The sequence below is a fragment of the Phoenix dactylifera genome, chromosome 1, assembly GCF_051530095.1.
Source record: "Phoenix dactylifera cultivar Ajwa chromosome 1, Ajwa_hap1_PhDact_Kaust_v1.1, whole genome shotgun sequence".
Lineage (NCBI taxonomy): Eukaryota > Viridiplantae > Streptophyta > Magnoliopsida > Arecales > Arecaceae > Phoenix > Phoenix dactylifera.
This window is the reverse complement of record NC_143190.1, coordinates 40,098,820-40,113,338: the sequence shown is the minus strand read 5'-3', so window position 1 is coordinate 40,113,338 and position 14,519 is coordinate 40,098,820. Positions and strand designations below refer to the sequence as shown.

The following is a 14,519-nucleotide window of genomic DNA, read 5'->3' as shown; positions in this document are numbered from 1 at the left end:
ATTTTGAATGATGTTTTCCATTCATCCCCAGGACGAATCCGAATCTGGTGGTACCCACTCTTTAGGTCGATCTTGGAAAAAACTGTAGCACCAGACATGTAGTCTAAAAGGTCGTCCAGCCTCGGAATGGGAAAACGATACTTTACCGTGATTTTATTGATAGCACGGCTATCGACGCACATCCTCCAAGAGCCATCTTTCTTGGGAGTGAGGAGTGCAGGTACAGCACAGGGACTCAAACTCTCATGAATATACCCTCGAGTGACGAGTTCGTCAACTTGGCGTTTCAGTTCAGTGTGCTTGTTTGGATTGAGTCTATGGTGGGGAAGATTTGGCAGTGACGCTCCAGGAATGAGATCAATTACGTGCTGGATATCACGCATTGGAGGGAGTGCCTCTGGAAGATCAGTTGGAAAAACAGAGTGAAACTCCTCCAACAGAGGAACTACGGCGGCCGGATGTTCGACATTTGACTCCACATTAATAACTCTAGCCACAAGGGCGAACACAGGTGAATGGCTTTCGATATTTTTCATTACCTCTTTCGAAGTAATGATGTGGAGTGACTCTTCCTTTTGTGGTGTAGCACCCTTCTTCTCAGGAACGGGCTCTCTAGGAGGCAATGAATTCAATATAATTTTCCGACCCTGGAACATAAAACTACACGAATTTGACCGACCATGAAGTGTGACGTCCCTATCGTATAACCAAGGTCTTCCTAAGATGACTTGACCTACGTCCATCGGAAGGCAGTCGCACCAAATCTCGTCTTTATAAGATAGAAATTGAATCGGGACAAGGCATCTTTCTGAAACCGAAATGGACGTCTTATCTACCCAGGCTACTTTATATGGATTAGGATGAGGGGTAGATTTCAGGCCAAGGCGAGAAACAACTCCAGACGCAATGGCATTGATGCAACTCCCGCTATCAAATAAGATTTTGCATGTTTTACCATTGATCTTAATAAGTGTATAAAATAGGGAGGTTCTTCGCCAGTCTTGTTCGATCTTTGTTTGGGCTAGTGTGCACCTCACCACATGGAGCCTATGGTTTTGGTCATTCCTATCAGTGGGCTCATTTTGGTGTTCAGTCTGAACAAACTCTAACCCGGTCTTTTCATCTCCAAAGTCATCTACAAAATCCTCAATGTTTGGTTCATAGACTTCTTCGACACATTCAGTATCCTGGGTTCCTGCTTCCAGTTCAGTCATTAAATAAGTCTTGGCATTACATTGGGACGCAATATGGCCAAACTTTTGGCACCTGAAACACTGGGTTTGGTTTCTTAAGGGCGGGTTGGACCCTAATATGCCTTTCCCTTTATCAGTTGATGTACTTTGAGCAGGCACCGGGAACGTCCTAGTCGGTGTTTGGCTAGAACCGGGCTGTGAAGGATGGTTGGAGAGTGGTCTGGGTTGTGGGAGATGGCTTTGATTAGGTCGGGCTCCTGGGGGTAAGAACCGAGAGTCGGTACGTCTCACCACAGGGACTCGTAAAAAACTATCCACGTCTTGAGCCAATTGGTATGCCTAGCCAAGGGTAGTAATCTCTCGGAGGATCAATTCTTTCTGGATCTTCTCACGGAGTCCTGCCCGAAACCTAGAAAGAGTAACAGTCTCCTCTTCGATTACACCATACCTCATGTGAAACTCCTCAAATTGTGCAATGTAATCGGCAACAGTTGAAGTTCCTTGAGTTAGTTTCTGCCACCTATCCATAAGGCGTTGTCGGTAAGAGAATGGCAGATACTTCTCATTCAGTTTCTCTTTCATATCCTCCCAAGTGGTGATGCGTGGAAGCCTCTGGGTCTCACGCCGATGTTCAACGTTATGCCAGTACCAGTGAGTTTGCCCAATAAGCTTCATTTTGGCAAACCGTACTTTTCTATCTTCAGTCATATCGTACCACTCAAAATAGTTATCCATGGCTGCTCTCCAATCAAGGTACACGCTCGGCTCTAATTAACCAGCAAATGTGGGGGCTTCTACTCGCACGGTACGAAGTAGTCGCTCGTCAAGATCGCGCTGGTGATCAGAATGATGTTGGTTCCTAGGGGGATGGGGAAAAGCTGCAGGCGGTGTGGTCAAACCAAACTCGGGATAAGCTGCGATTGGGGATGATGGTTCCGGAGTCCTAGGGTGTTGTACTAGGGCACGGATCTCACGTTTGAATTCGTCGTTATCAGCTCGTATTGCAGCTAATTGTTCCAGAATATCTTGTATGACTCTGGGGTCCATGGTGGATGAAGGGGTCTGAGAGTCAGTGAGGAGGTACCCTCTACCACTACGGGTGGGCATACAGGAACTACTCTAGTTGGTGATATGATATGCAATGCTACTAATGAACCCTAATTGTCCAAATGTAATGCAGGACAACCTACTGATGCAATCTACTAATGCAACCTACTATGAATTCGGAAGTCCGCAACTTTTCACAAAAACAACTTAAAATTAAATGTTACTAATTTGTACTTTGGTTAGTTCAGAATTAAAGTAGAAAATTAGTCACTATAAGAAGTTAGGTTGCAAACACGTTTTACGGTCATTCCAAGTCTGAAAGTAATCTGATCTATGGATGTTGATAATGTCCTGACACTAAGGTGTGCTAATTTAATATTTAGATTTAATTGGTAGGTAGGACGGGTGTGGTGGAAAATGTTCTAGGTTTTGCAGTTTGACAAGAAAATAAGTTTCAAAATAGGACTGTCATGCAAGAGAACTAGAACATATTTAGATAAGCAAGCCCAAAGGAGGAAGAACCTATTACCTGTGGTGAATACAGTTGACCAGAATCGTCTGCTCGTGGAGTCTCGAACACGAAGTTGACGCTGGGCAGAGCTAGCTGGAGTTGTAGACCTGGATCTACAGCACAAAGATTCCTGGGCTGTTGAAATGGGCTGAAGAACACTCTGGATCGGGCCTGAAACAGGGCCTGCAGCCAAGGGCCTTGGGCCGCGCTTCAGCAAACGGCACAAGGGCCTGGACCAAGCCCGTTCTGAAACTGCCTGGACCTGGGCCGCGCTCAAGGAAGGTTGGCGCGCGGGCCGGGTGGGGAGCTGGGCTTGCGGCCTGCTGACCTCGGGCTAGGGTCAGGCTGGTGGAGCTCGGGTGTAGCGTGATGGCACCGCTAGGATGTCTCCTAGTCTCGGGTGAGAAGAGAAGGCCGGATGGAGCTCGGCGAAGGGACGCTGCAGGTGACCCGCTCGGAGGAGACGGCGCTCGGAGGAGGCTCGGACGAGGGCTCGGGCGGCGGGAGGCAGACGGTGGGCGGCACTCAGGCGGTGTTCCAGATCATAAAATCAGGATCTAGGATGTTGGGATGAAGAAGAAGGGCTCGGGCGACGAGAGGCGAGGGCTCGACGGCGGGGAGGCACTCAGGCGGTGGAACTCGGACGGCGGAGACGACGACAGCTCGGTCACCGGAGGTTGAGCGGCGACGGCTCGGGGTGCTCGGACGAGGTGGCGGAGCCGGAGGGGCGCTCGGCGGCGGCGCTCGGCGACGGGGCGGCGACGGGCAACGGCGGTTGCACTCAGACGGTGGGGAGGCACCGTGGACGAACGGCGGCTCGGCGAAGACGGCGTCGGTGGCGATGGCGGCGGAAACCCCTAGGGTTTCCTTTTCGGCAGAACAGAGGTTAGTTTTTTTTTTTTTTTTTTTTTGAGGGGAAACATGTGCAGGTCACGTGATCCGACCTTTTTTTTTTTTTTTTAACTTACCGGATGTGGACCCGGGCTAACGGGTTTTGGGGTAACGGGTTTAGAACTTACCCGTTACCGTAACTCCTTCTTCAACCTCCCGATCGATTCGGGAGGTCGTTCCGGCCGCTTCGGCGGTGGTTGCGGGGCGGCCGAACGGCGTGGCAGCGGCGGAGCTTGCGGCCGCAGCTTCGTGGTCGGAGGCGACAGGCGGCGGCCGGTGGTGGTAGGAGGACACAGCGGCGTTTGCGGCCGGAACGGAGAGCGAATCGGCGGTTGCAGGCGGTGCGGCCGACGCAGTGGTGACTTCCGGCTTCGAGGGACAACGCTGCAAGGAGGGCGGTGACGTTCTTCTTCTTTCCGGCGGCGGGAACCACTCGTGGCCCTTCGACACGCTCCGGCGTCCGGGGTCGACGTACGGCGTAATACTCGTGCGGCCACAGAAATCCAGGGATCCGACGACGATCGGCCATACACCGGCTGCCGGTGGTTGCAGGTGGTGGGGCAACGGCGACGACCGAGGGAGCAAGTCAGATGGATGCGAGGGAGAACCCGGTGCAGGGACTGTGGCTCTTTCTTCTCTTTCGGCTGCAGAACCTTTTTTTTTTTTTTTACTTTTGTGCGGGAGCCGAGAGAAGCTCGGTGAACCAGGGTTGCTCCCCTCTGCCCCTTTTTGTGCAAACTGAGAGGACAAGAAATCTTTTTTTTTTTTTTTTTGGTGAGCGGACTGACAGAGGGAAGGGGCCTGTTCTTGTTGTTGATGGTAACCGAGGGAAAGAAAAACTGTTGACGGATCGGGGCTTTGGCAATAGAAGCAAAACCGATTGCTCTGATACCAAGTTGATGCCGGACTAACTTGTAAATGGAGGCAGGAGAAGAAGGGAAGAGAAGGAGGAAGAAGAAGAGAAGAAGGAGAAGGGAGGAGAGGAGAAGGAGAGGAGACGTGGGGAAAAGAGTTCTTTAATTCTGCATTGAAAACCCTAATCAGCTTACAAGTTCCCTTTAAATAGGGCCCCATAAGAACAATTAAAATAAACCCCTTACATAAAATAATTCCCCACAAATAAGCCCTAAAATGAAAATAAGCCCAGAATAAAATAAACCACAAATAAATCCCTAAACACAAATAAACCCAGAAATAACAATAAGCAAATATGTAAATAAAATGGGGACCTGGCTGATGTCCCCATCACATATGAGTCTTACTTCCAAAGGACATGAGAGGGTCTAAACAATCCCCTCAAGCAGTCATCATAGCTTCTCACACCACTTAAAATTAATCTGTCATTGGTACAGTGGTAGGATAGAGATGACGAGCCCCATCACATCGTACTTGCCTTCGTGATTTCTGATTAAGCCACGTCGTTCATAACAGATCAAAGTTTTCAAGAAAAACAAACCCATCAAAGTTAATTTGATTGCTCCAAGAAGGGCCACCCGGCCAGCTGGCTACGATACAGGTCAAATGCGACCATAGAGACCATCAAATGTGATAGGATTCTTAATTTCAAAAATTAAGAATCCTATCATTCCCGAGTGACCATGGAGACCATCAAATATGACCTCTATCGGTGGAGCTGCACTACAGCTCAAGCTGCAATGCAATTTGAATTGCAGGCATGCCTCCGGCACCACTATTTGATTGACATTGCAGTTGGAGATAGGGGCGGAGGTGGAGGGTCAGGGAAGGAGAGAGTGGCAGCAACAGCAAGGAGAGGGGCCAAGATAAGTGGTAGGGAAGTGATTGGAGGCAAAATGGATCGGCCTACTCCGGCATGAAGTCACCCAATTTCGGCTGAGCAAACCTCAAAGCCAGGCCGACCTCAGCCCGCCAAAATCTAAGCCGACCTCGGCTAGAGGCCAGGCAGACCTCGGCCCCGCCAAGAGCCAAGCAGACCTCGGCCCCGCCAAAGGCCGAGCCGACCTCAAGAGAGAGGCCGAGCGGACCTCAGCCCGCCAAAAGCCGAGCCGACCTCAAGGGGGAGGCCAGGCCGACCTCAGCCCTGTCAACCTTGATCCCGTCAAAGATCCTATGGATCTCATGCCCAGGCCGCCGGCGGCCAGATCGTGCCACGTGGCAGACCTAGAGGCTCCCTCAGTAGATCCTCCTGGATCATAGTGTTAAAGGCTGGTCATTATGACAACCGCCTTGGGGGCAGGGCATTGATGATTGGCTCCTCGCATACCACCAGGTAACATCTCGGAGTGAGTGCGCACACAACGCATTTACGGACTCCCTCGACCACTTCCGTTTAGAAAGACGTGGCAGACCCTCAAAATAGATCCGGAAAGATATCTCCCGAATTCTCCGCCCGCAGGATGGATCTCCATGCTGTACGCTGCCTCCAATTAACGACCAGCTGATCACGAATCAACTTGGAATTTCAGATAACGGCCGAGACCCTTACCCTATAAAAAGAAGGTAGGAAAAGTCATTTGGTAAGCCATTATAAGCTACAAGAGGTCAGCCAAGGCACTCAGATACTTCTCTAAAAGTCCGGCTAACTTAGCCATCGAAGGGACTTCGCCGGAATCTCCAGCCAAAGCTTTGTGCAAGTACTTCGGAGCGTAGGAGGTGACCCTCTTTCTCTGTCCCGGCCGGTGTCTCCTCGACTTCTTCCGGCGTGGTCACCCTCATGCCAGATTTCAACCACAACAGGAAGGAGTTGGTGATGACGCAAGGGAGTGACATAGTGCAATGGTAACAGCAAGAGGAGGGACTAGGGCAGGAAAGCAAGAGGAGAGGGCGATGAGTGGTTGATCTTGTGATCTTGGGGGTCACTTACAATGTTTAAATAAGCGCACTTATCTATCTCACAATTGGCGTTACAACATTGATTAAGCTATGCTCCTCCACCGAGGTGCCATTGAGAAGAGAAGGGATCACCGACAATAAGATAAGTCTTTGTACCAAACAAAAAACAATAATATAAGTCTTGCTAACTTTCCCACTCAAAAATGCTCAAAGCCACATCCCCACTTGGGCGTCACTGCCGCGGTTCCCATGTTCCACCCAGCAATTTAAACGTGAGATAACAACAGGAACATTCCTGCAACCCCTGGTCCCCCTCAGCTCAATGATGAAATAAAAATCATTAAGGCGGACAAAGAACTCCATAGAATGGAATCCCCTCGGCTCCCTCTCCACCTGTTCCTGCCTCTCCTTCCCCAAATTATACTGCTAATAATTGGTTCAACGTACGCTCAAACTATAATCTCCGGCAAGATAAGCTTGGGTTCCTCCCGCACCGCTCAGACCGGCCAAACAGCTGCCTGGTTCTCGCCTTCCGGCGACTTCGCCTTCGGATTTCGACCCTTGGAAACCGACGGCAACCACTTCCTGCTCGCCATCTGGTTCGACAAGATAGAAAGCAAAACCGTAGCTTGGTATGCAAATGGAAACCAATCGGTGCGAGCTGGGGCCGCAGTGGGGCTCGCCACTGACGGGAAGCTCTCGCTCCAGGACCATGACGCCAAGGAGGTATGGAGCGTCAGAGTCAACAGTAGCGTTGCATACGCCGCCATGCTCGATAACGGCAACTTCGTATTGGCAAGCAGCGATGGCTTGGTCCGATGGCAAAGCTTCGACAACCCCTCCGACACCATCTTGCCGTCCCAAGTTCTGGGTCCAGGTAAGGAGCTCCGATCCCGACTGATGGACACCGAGTACTGCGGCGGACGCTTCGATCTCATCATCCAAAGCGACGGCAATCTGACGTTCTATCCAATAGAAGTTATATCTGGCTACAAATATGATCCTTACTGGAGTTCCGGAACGAGTGGGAATGGATCGCAGCTTGTCTTCGATGAGTCCGGTACCATCTACTTGGCTCTAACTAACAACACCGTGTTCATGAATTTTTCATCGGGGAGAATGGACTCGGTCGGAGATTTCTACCAGAGGGCAACACTCGACCCCGATGGGGTCTTCAGGCAGTACGTCTACCCAAAGAACACGACAACGAGCGGCGGCGGCGGCGGTTGGACCGTGGTCGATTTCCAGCCCCCCGACATCTGCCGAGAAATCACAACGGCGACGGGGAGTGGTGCCTGCGGGTTCAACAGCTACTGTGTGTCTGGTGGTGGAGATCGGAGCGTGGATTGCGAGTGCCCACCTGGCTATGCTTTCGAGGATCAAAGCAGGAAGTACAAAGGGTGCTTTCCAAATTTTGCAGCTCAGATCTGTGGAACGAATGAGTCGGTGACAGAGACACAGTTCGAATTGAAAGAGATGATCAATGTCGATTGGCCTTTATCTGCCTACGAGCATTCGTCTCCCATCGATGAAGAGCGATGTAAAAGGAAATGCTTACGTGATTGCAACTGTGCGGTAGCTGTTTACCAGGATGACGGTGGAAATTGTTGGAAGAAGAGGCTCCCTCTCTCCAACGGAAAGATGGGATCCTATGTGGACCGAAAGGCTTTCATCAAAGTAGCCAAAGTATCCAAAGGTAAGTCTATATCATATGTTCATGTTAAATCTTTGAATTTGCCTTCTTCCAGGCTGCCCATTACTCTTACAAGGCCGGGTTGAAAACAGGGGGGGGTTGGGTTCATTTCCATTAAAAATTTCAGTATGATCTTCCACACTTCAATGATCGGCCAAATTTATAACCTTTTGCAGGAATTATAAGAAAAATCTGTTTTCTTTCTGATGTATTGAGAAAGTATAAGAGCGATCCATGTTGGTTTTTAATATTTTAAATGCCACTACGACATTGAGTAGGAGCACAATTTCTAATTCTAAAAAATCGCCATGCAGATTCCATAAAGGATGATTCTAGTAAGAGGAAGCCTGTGATTGCCGTACTCATTCCCTTGGTGCTGGGAGGTCTCCTATTGCTCTGTCTTGGGCTACTTGTGTGGAAGAAGATAAGAAATCGTGGTAAATTTACTAATTTACTAACTAACATGCATGCACATGAATAATCACATATAATTGGCAGTCAACATTAATGCATTTCTTCAGTAGCTTGTTTCTTGAATATAAATTTTAATTTCTTTATTGCAACAATAGCTTCTAGGAATGTCATAAAAATAAAACAATTCAAAAATTTCACAAAACTGATCGGTTATTTATGAAATCAATCTGCCAGGTATATCACATGATTTCCACTTCAATGAAAACAGAGGGAAGGAGCTGGAGTTACCTTTGTTTAATTTGTCCATGATAGAAAGTGCTACTAATTTCTTCTCTGCAGATAATTTACTTGGAAAGGGTGGGTTTGGGCCAGTTTACAAGGTAGCTTTCTGATTTTTGGATAATAATATTTGATTCAGGCTGATTTGTCTTAACAGACGGTGTTGTAATCTAGATCTTAAAAATGACAATTAAGCAGGGTCAATTGGGAGATGGACAAGAGATTGCTGTCAAGAGACTGTCCAAAAATTCTGTACAAGGCGTGGATGAGTTTAAGAATGAGGTCGTGCTAATAGCCAAACTTCAACACAGAAACCTTGTAAGGCTTCTGGGATGCTGCATTCAACACGAGGAGAGAATGCTGATCTATGAGTACATGCCAAACAGGAGCTTGGACACCTTCATATTTGGTTCAGCTTCAATACTACTATACCTCTTTTTATTATATTTATGATATGAGGTCGATGAACATTTTGCAATGGTAGAAATAACCACATCCTATTAAATTGATTGTCACGTGTACCATGACTTGATTAATCAAAATAGAATTTTAGGAGACGGAGACCAGAACTACTATGACTACAATAATTAAAAATTGACTTCAGTTGCTATATGTTACTCTTTTTTGGCTGAAGGGGGGGCTTCAACTTGCTCTTTCATTTCGTTACTTCCAAGAAAAAAGTGATGAGCTCGCCAGTATTTTACTCAAAAAACAAAAAAGCAGACTTGCTTATTATTCAAGCTTAGATTGGTATTGAGAAGATATAAAGTTTAGTTCTCATATTATGTGAAGAGTTTGATTTTGTTAGGATCATGAAATATATGAGAAAAGTTGTCTCAGTTAATCAAGTAGGTTACCGTACCAACTGAGAGCCAAGCAGCACAAGTTTGAACCCTTCGACTTGGTAATTATTGAACATCAATCTCACTGTTTGCATTGCACCAGTTCCTGTTGGGGGGCATCAAATATCATCATATATGATGGAGCTGAGATGCAAAGTTTTCGCAGTTCAAATTTTAGCAATTACTTAAAAATTTACGTTTTCTTTAGAAGGAAACTTACTCTTAACTCATGGTGATCATTTTGTGGCAGACAAACTTGTTCATTATTTACTGCGACGCTTTGAATTTCCACTTCTAAAAATATGTTGTAAACTTGTTCATCGGTTCGGTAACCTGCAAATGCACACCATGTCACTGTTCTCATTTAAATGCACATATCTGACCTGAACCCCCACGATACTGGATTGGATGAAATAAATGAGAGCTCAAACTTATGCAATTAAAATTCTATTAATGTTGTTCAGCTTATAGAGACACCAATAAGAAAAAAATATAGAGGGAGGTGCCAATAGGATGTAAATTATATATTTTTTCAAATGCTCTAACAAAAAGAAATGTCTTTCGTTGATCCCAACAGTCCTCACTTTTGAGCTGTTTATTTTTCACTGTATACAGAAAGTCAAGGACAATATGAAAAATAAAACATATGTTAGCAAACAATCATTAGAACACCGCATCTAATGAATATCCGAGAAAGCGTTTATTTTATGTTATAATTCATTTAGAAGATGTTTATCGTGCTCAAGATATAAATGAAGGTTAATAATGGCATTTAAGGCTTTCATACATGTGAATGACAGAGTAGATTATGCTTTATATACATACTGAACAACTAGCTTAGTATCATAAAAGTTTAATATGGCTGACAAGAACTTAAATGCTGGACCAGATAAAACAAAAAGTGCACAGTTGGGTTGGCAAGAGCGTCTTGATATCATCATGGGAATTGCTCGAGGACTTCTTTATCTTCATCAAGATTCAAGGTTAAGAATAATTCACAGGGACCTTAAATCTAGCAACATTTTGCTTGACAAGGACATGAATCCAAAAATTTCAGACTTCGGCACAGCAAGAATTTTCAAAGGAGACCAAAATGAAGAAAACACAAGGAGAGTGATTGGGACATAGTAAGTTCTACTTATAAGTGCAACACCAAAAATATGTGCTACCATAATCAATTGATCTACTAATCTGCTAATGATATGCAGTGGATATATGCCACCAGAGTATGCAATGGAAGGCATCTTCTCAGTGAAATCTGATGTATTCAGCTTTGGTGTTATAATATTGGAGATCTTAAGTGGAAAGAAAATTAGAATGGTGTATGAAGCTGAATCTTCTGTGAACCTTCTAGGACATGTAAGTATTCAAATGAATGCAGTAGTGTTCATCACTCTTCATATCATTGTTAATTTGCAATTCATGTCGACATGTGCATGCGTTACAACTTACAGGCATGGAAACTATGGGAGGATGGTAGATGCTTGGAGCTACTTGATGAAGCAATGGGATGTTCTTATCCTACATCTAGAGTATTGCGATGTTTGCAAGTTGGTCTCTTATGTGTTCAGGAAGGGAGAGACGATAGGCCAACTATGGCAGAAGTGGTTTTGATGTTAAGCAATGAAGGTGTGGCACTACCCCAGCCTAACCGGCCTGGTTTCTGTGTAGGAAGGACTCTTAAAGAAACAAGCGGGTCTTCCCTGGAACAAAGTTCATCTGCAGTAATTGAGACTACTACAATGCCAGAATGTCGATGAGATACTTGCCTCAACAAGCATTTCATCTTTAGTTAATTTACAACTTCAGTTACCAACAAACTAAACATTGGGTGGTATGGACTTTCTTAGTTCAAGTTAAACCTTCATTTGTATGGTAGGGAGGACTGTACCTAGGAGTCTGACTTGTCCCAGTTCTGTGGATTCTCAACAAGGCCCAGGACATTTGAAGTATATGGTAAAGCATATTCTATATTTCATCTAGAACTCTGGCAAATTTTTACATTCTAAATCTTCTCTTACTAATGTTGCTGAATCCATCAGATTGCTTCATAGAGCTCACAACCATCCCATAATCTTGCAAAGTTTGTTGCTTAATATACTACAAAATAAAGTACCTTATTTTTGAACCTCTCAAACTGCATAGTCCAGGGTTATATATGTCAGCTTAAAATGCCTCATCAAAGCTTTGGAGATCAGCAGCACCTGACCAAACTATATTTTTTTTAACAGTGATCTGAAATGGCGACTGAAAATTCACTAATATTAGAACACCAGGGAGAATTTGGAAGTTTAATCATATAGAAATCTTTGACCAAGAATAATTCCTTCCTGATTTTTACTCAGCATAATATTCCCTTTTAATAAGAACTTTATGGTCCTTTTTTTCCTTTTCCCTAAGAGTATCAACAGAGGCACAATGAGTCATTTCTTGAAGAAATGATGCAAAAATCACCTAGGTCAAGGCACTTGGGAAGCTCCTCCTGATGCTCGAACCTGGAAAGTCCTCCAAATGGAGTGCAGCACCGGACTATAATCCAGCTTGCTTATGGTCTTTTACTTTGTAGTATGGAGGCATTAATAAGAAAATTTTGGTGCCTGTTTCCTTTTGTATTCTGCTTAAAATCATAATATTGACATGTCACCCCTAGTTGAAGATTGTCAAGTTTAGAAGCATCTTAAAGCCAGAAACTAAATTGTTTACATGTAGCTTTCCTGCCTTTCTGTATGATACACCACTGGAATCCAGATCTTTGGTTCTCTTATTGCTGTGCAAATTTTTTGATACTAGTAACGCCTAGTATCAAGCAGCTTGACTGAATTACAGAGTCCTATCAAGTTTGTCCCTCCACATAATTTTCATTATTTCTATTGCTGGGTTGCTTTTAATCTCCTTTCCTCATTTTTTGCCCCTTTCCTCTTAATGAGCAAATGTTTGTTACCTTTCAACTTTACTTTGTTGCAGACCTATGTCTACAAACTGTATTCAAGCTAAAGATGAAAACATCGAAGTTTATAATACATGAAGGGGAACAATATAGCTATGGAACCCTCTTTCTTAAGATATTTACAGTAAAAGAAGCAGCAGTATACTTGGTAAGTTTTCTGTTATTTGATCATACAAACCTCACCTCCATTGTTATGTCAAAGAAAACAGAAACCCTGCTGAGCTCAACAAGAATCATATAGATGAATTATGGATAAGATCCAGATGTAATTTGGTAGTTGCGATAAGGTAAAAATCGATCCTTGAGGGCTTCAATCAATCGTGGAAACAGTAAATGAAAACTAGCGATACATCAACCGACATAACATGAGGCGTAATGGTTAAATATCCATTGAATGCTTTACACGAACAAATTACCATTATCAGTCGACCGAGCAAGAGTTAAAATGGATAAAGTTGAAAATTTAGCATAAAAACAACAGAGAGTACAAAGAGACTGAGGTCATTCCAATTCCTGTCGAATAAATCGGAACTATATATAATGAATTCATGATGGGAAAGATGCATCAATCGTTGTGAGATTTTTCTTTAATAGAAAAGAAGGGACTAAGCTCCGGCCAATTTATTAAAACTTCTAAGAAAGATGTACAAGATGGAGAACAAGGCAGAGGAGAAAGAGACAAAAGGGAGATTTCAACAACCAAAACAAAACAGGTGATACAGAGAGAAGAAAGAAAACAATAAGAGAGAGGAAACAAGAAGAAGAAGAAGGCTCGGATAAAGCTGGGTGCACAGGTCAATGCCAGAGAGGAACTTGGCCAACTTGCCAAGACCTTTCTTATGCTTGGCATTACATAGCACAGACCAGTCCTTGATAAGTCTTAGACAGACCTAAGAACTTGGAATATTGTGAGAGTTAAGGTGGCAAAATTGGGAAGATCTAGCATAAAAATAATGGTGGTTTCAAATATATGGAGGAATGGACTCACCTGGATTTCGTCAGCTCGACCACCGATTGAGATCAGAAGCTAGAATTAGTGTTCCTTTGGGGTTCTTAAAAGAAGGGGAAGCTTACGGCCGACGCAAGTGGGGCCTCGAAAGAGAAGGTAGAAACGGTTGTTTTCCCAAGAGATCGAAGGCGGTCAGCTCCTCCTCTGATTCGAGATCACCGCCATGGCTCCCTGCATTTCCTTGGTGGATGGATAAAAATGCCAGCCGCTGCGCCGCCGTCCCCACCGCCGGGTAATCGACGAAGAGGAGTCGATGGTGACGCAGGCTCCGGAGGAGGAGAGGAAGACGGGCGGGGGAGAGAAAACCTCCGCTTAGACCTCGTCGATAGGAAATGCTGTTGAATGGAAGACTCGGGCTGAACCATAAATTAAAGTCCGCACTCAAGCCGACTATATTGAACCTAGTAGGTCACGCACTTCATATAATTCGAAACGGTAATCTTAACTTAATTAATAGAAGGTATAATATAACCTAGATAGACTAATTTTTTTAGCTTAGGTGCTCTAGTAGTTTAGAGACTGTTTTGTTGCTACCAATTTTTTTATTTGTAGTCCAGTGGATTAACATGGATCAAAAGTTCATGTTCAGTAACCAAAAAAAGGTGGAGCTTTCTTACATTGAGAAACCTCGAAAGATACAGGAGTTCATCTCTCGGTGACAATTTCTCTCATAAAGGCTGAGTCACAATTTCTTACAAGGGGTAAGTTGAGAGAAAATTGTGGTAAATACTTATTAAACATAAATTGGTACCAAGTTTCTTATTATGAACTATATATAAACTCTGGTAGTGCTGCAAAAATTTCTATATGCCATGGTTGCATTCCCTAATAGAAACCTTAATTATGTTTGTGGTTATTGCTCTACGTCCAGCGCGCTCTTGG

The 14,519-nt window shown here is 44.8% G+C and overlaps 1 protein-coding gene across 1 annotated transcript; it reads left to right on the top strand.

Moving 5' to 3' along the window:
* Positions 1 to 6,698: 6,698 nt before the first annotated feature.
* Positions 6,699 to 11,663, top strand: LOC149768654 (G-type lectin S-receptor-like serine/threonine-protein kinase LECRK3). The gene is made up of 7 exons (XM_089923515.1): positions 6,699 to 8,149; positions 8,461 to 8,583; positions 8,795 to 8,940; positions 9,038 to 9,248; positions 10,571 to 10,808; positions 10,890 to 11,040; positions 11,136 to 11,663. Exons 1-7 carry the CDS (start codon positions 6,820 to 6,822, stop codon positions 11,439 to 11,441), a joined length of 2,505 nt encoding a protein of 834 aa, XP_089779641.1. The 5' UTR covers positions 6,699 to 6,819; the 3' UTR covers positions 11,442 to 11,663.
* The last annotated feature ends 2,856 nt before the right edge of the window (positions 11,664 to 14,519 follow it).

Excerpts from the sequence above, each read along its gene's own strand:
- LOC149768654 (XM_089923515.1), top strand. The coding sequence starts at position 6,820 with ATGGAATCCCCTCGGCTCCCTCTCCACCTGTTCCTGCCTCTCCTTCCC. Across the intron at positions 8,584-8,794 it reads GAAGAAGATAAGAAATCGTG|GTATATCACATGATTTCCAC; the intron begins GTAAATTTACTA and ends TCAATCTGCCAG. Across the intron at positions 8,941-9,037 it reads GGTTTGGGCCAGTTTACAAG|GGTCAATTGGGAGATGGACA; the intron begins GTAGCTTTCTGA and ends ACAATTAAGCAG.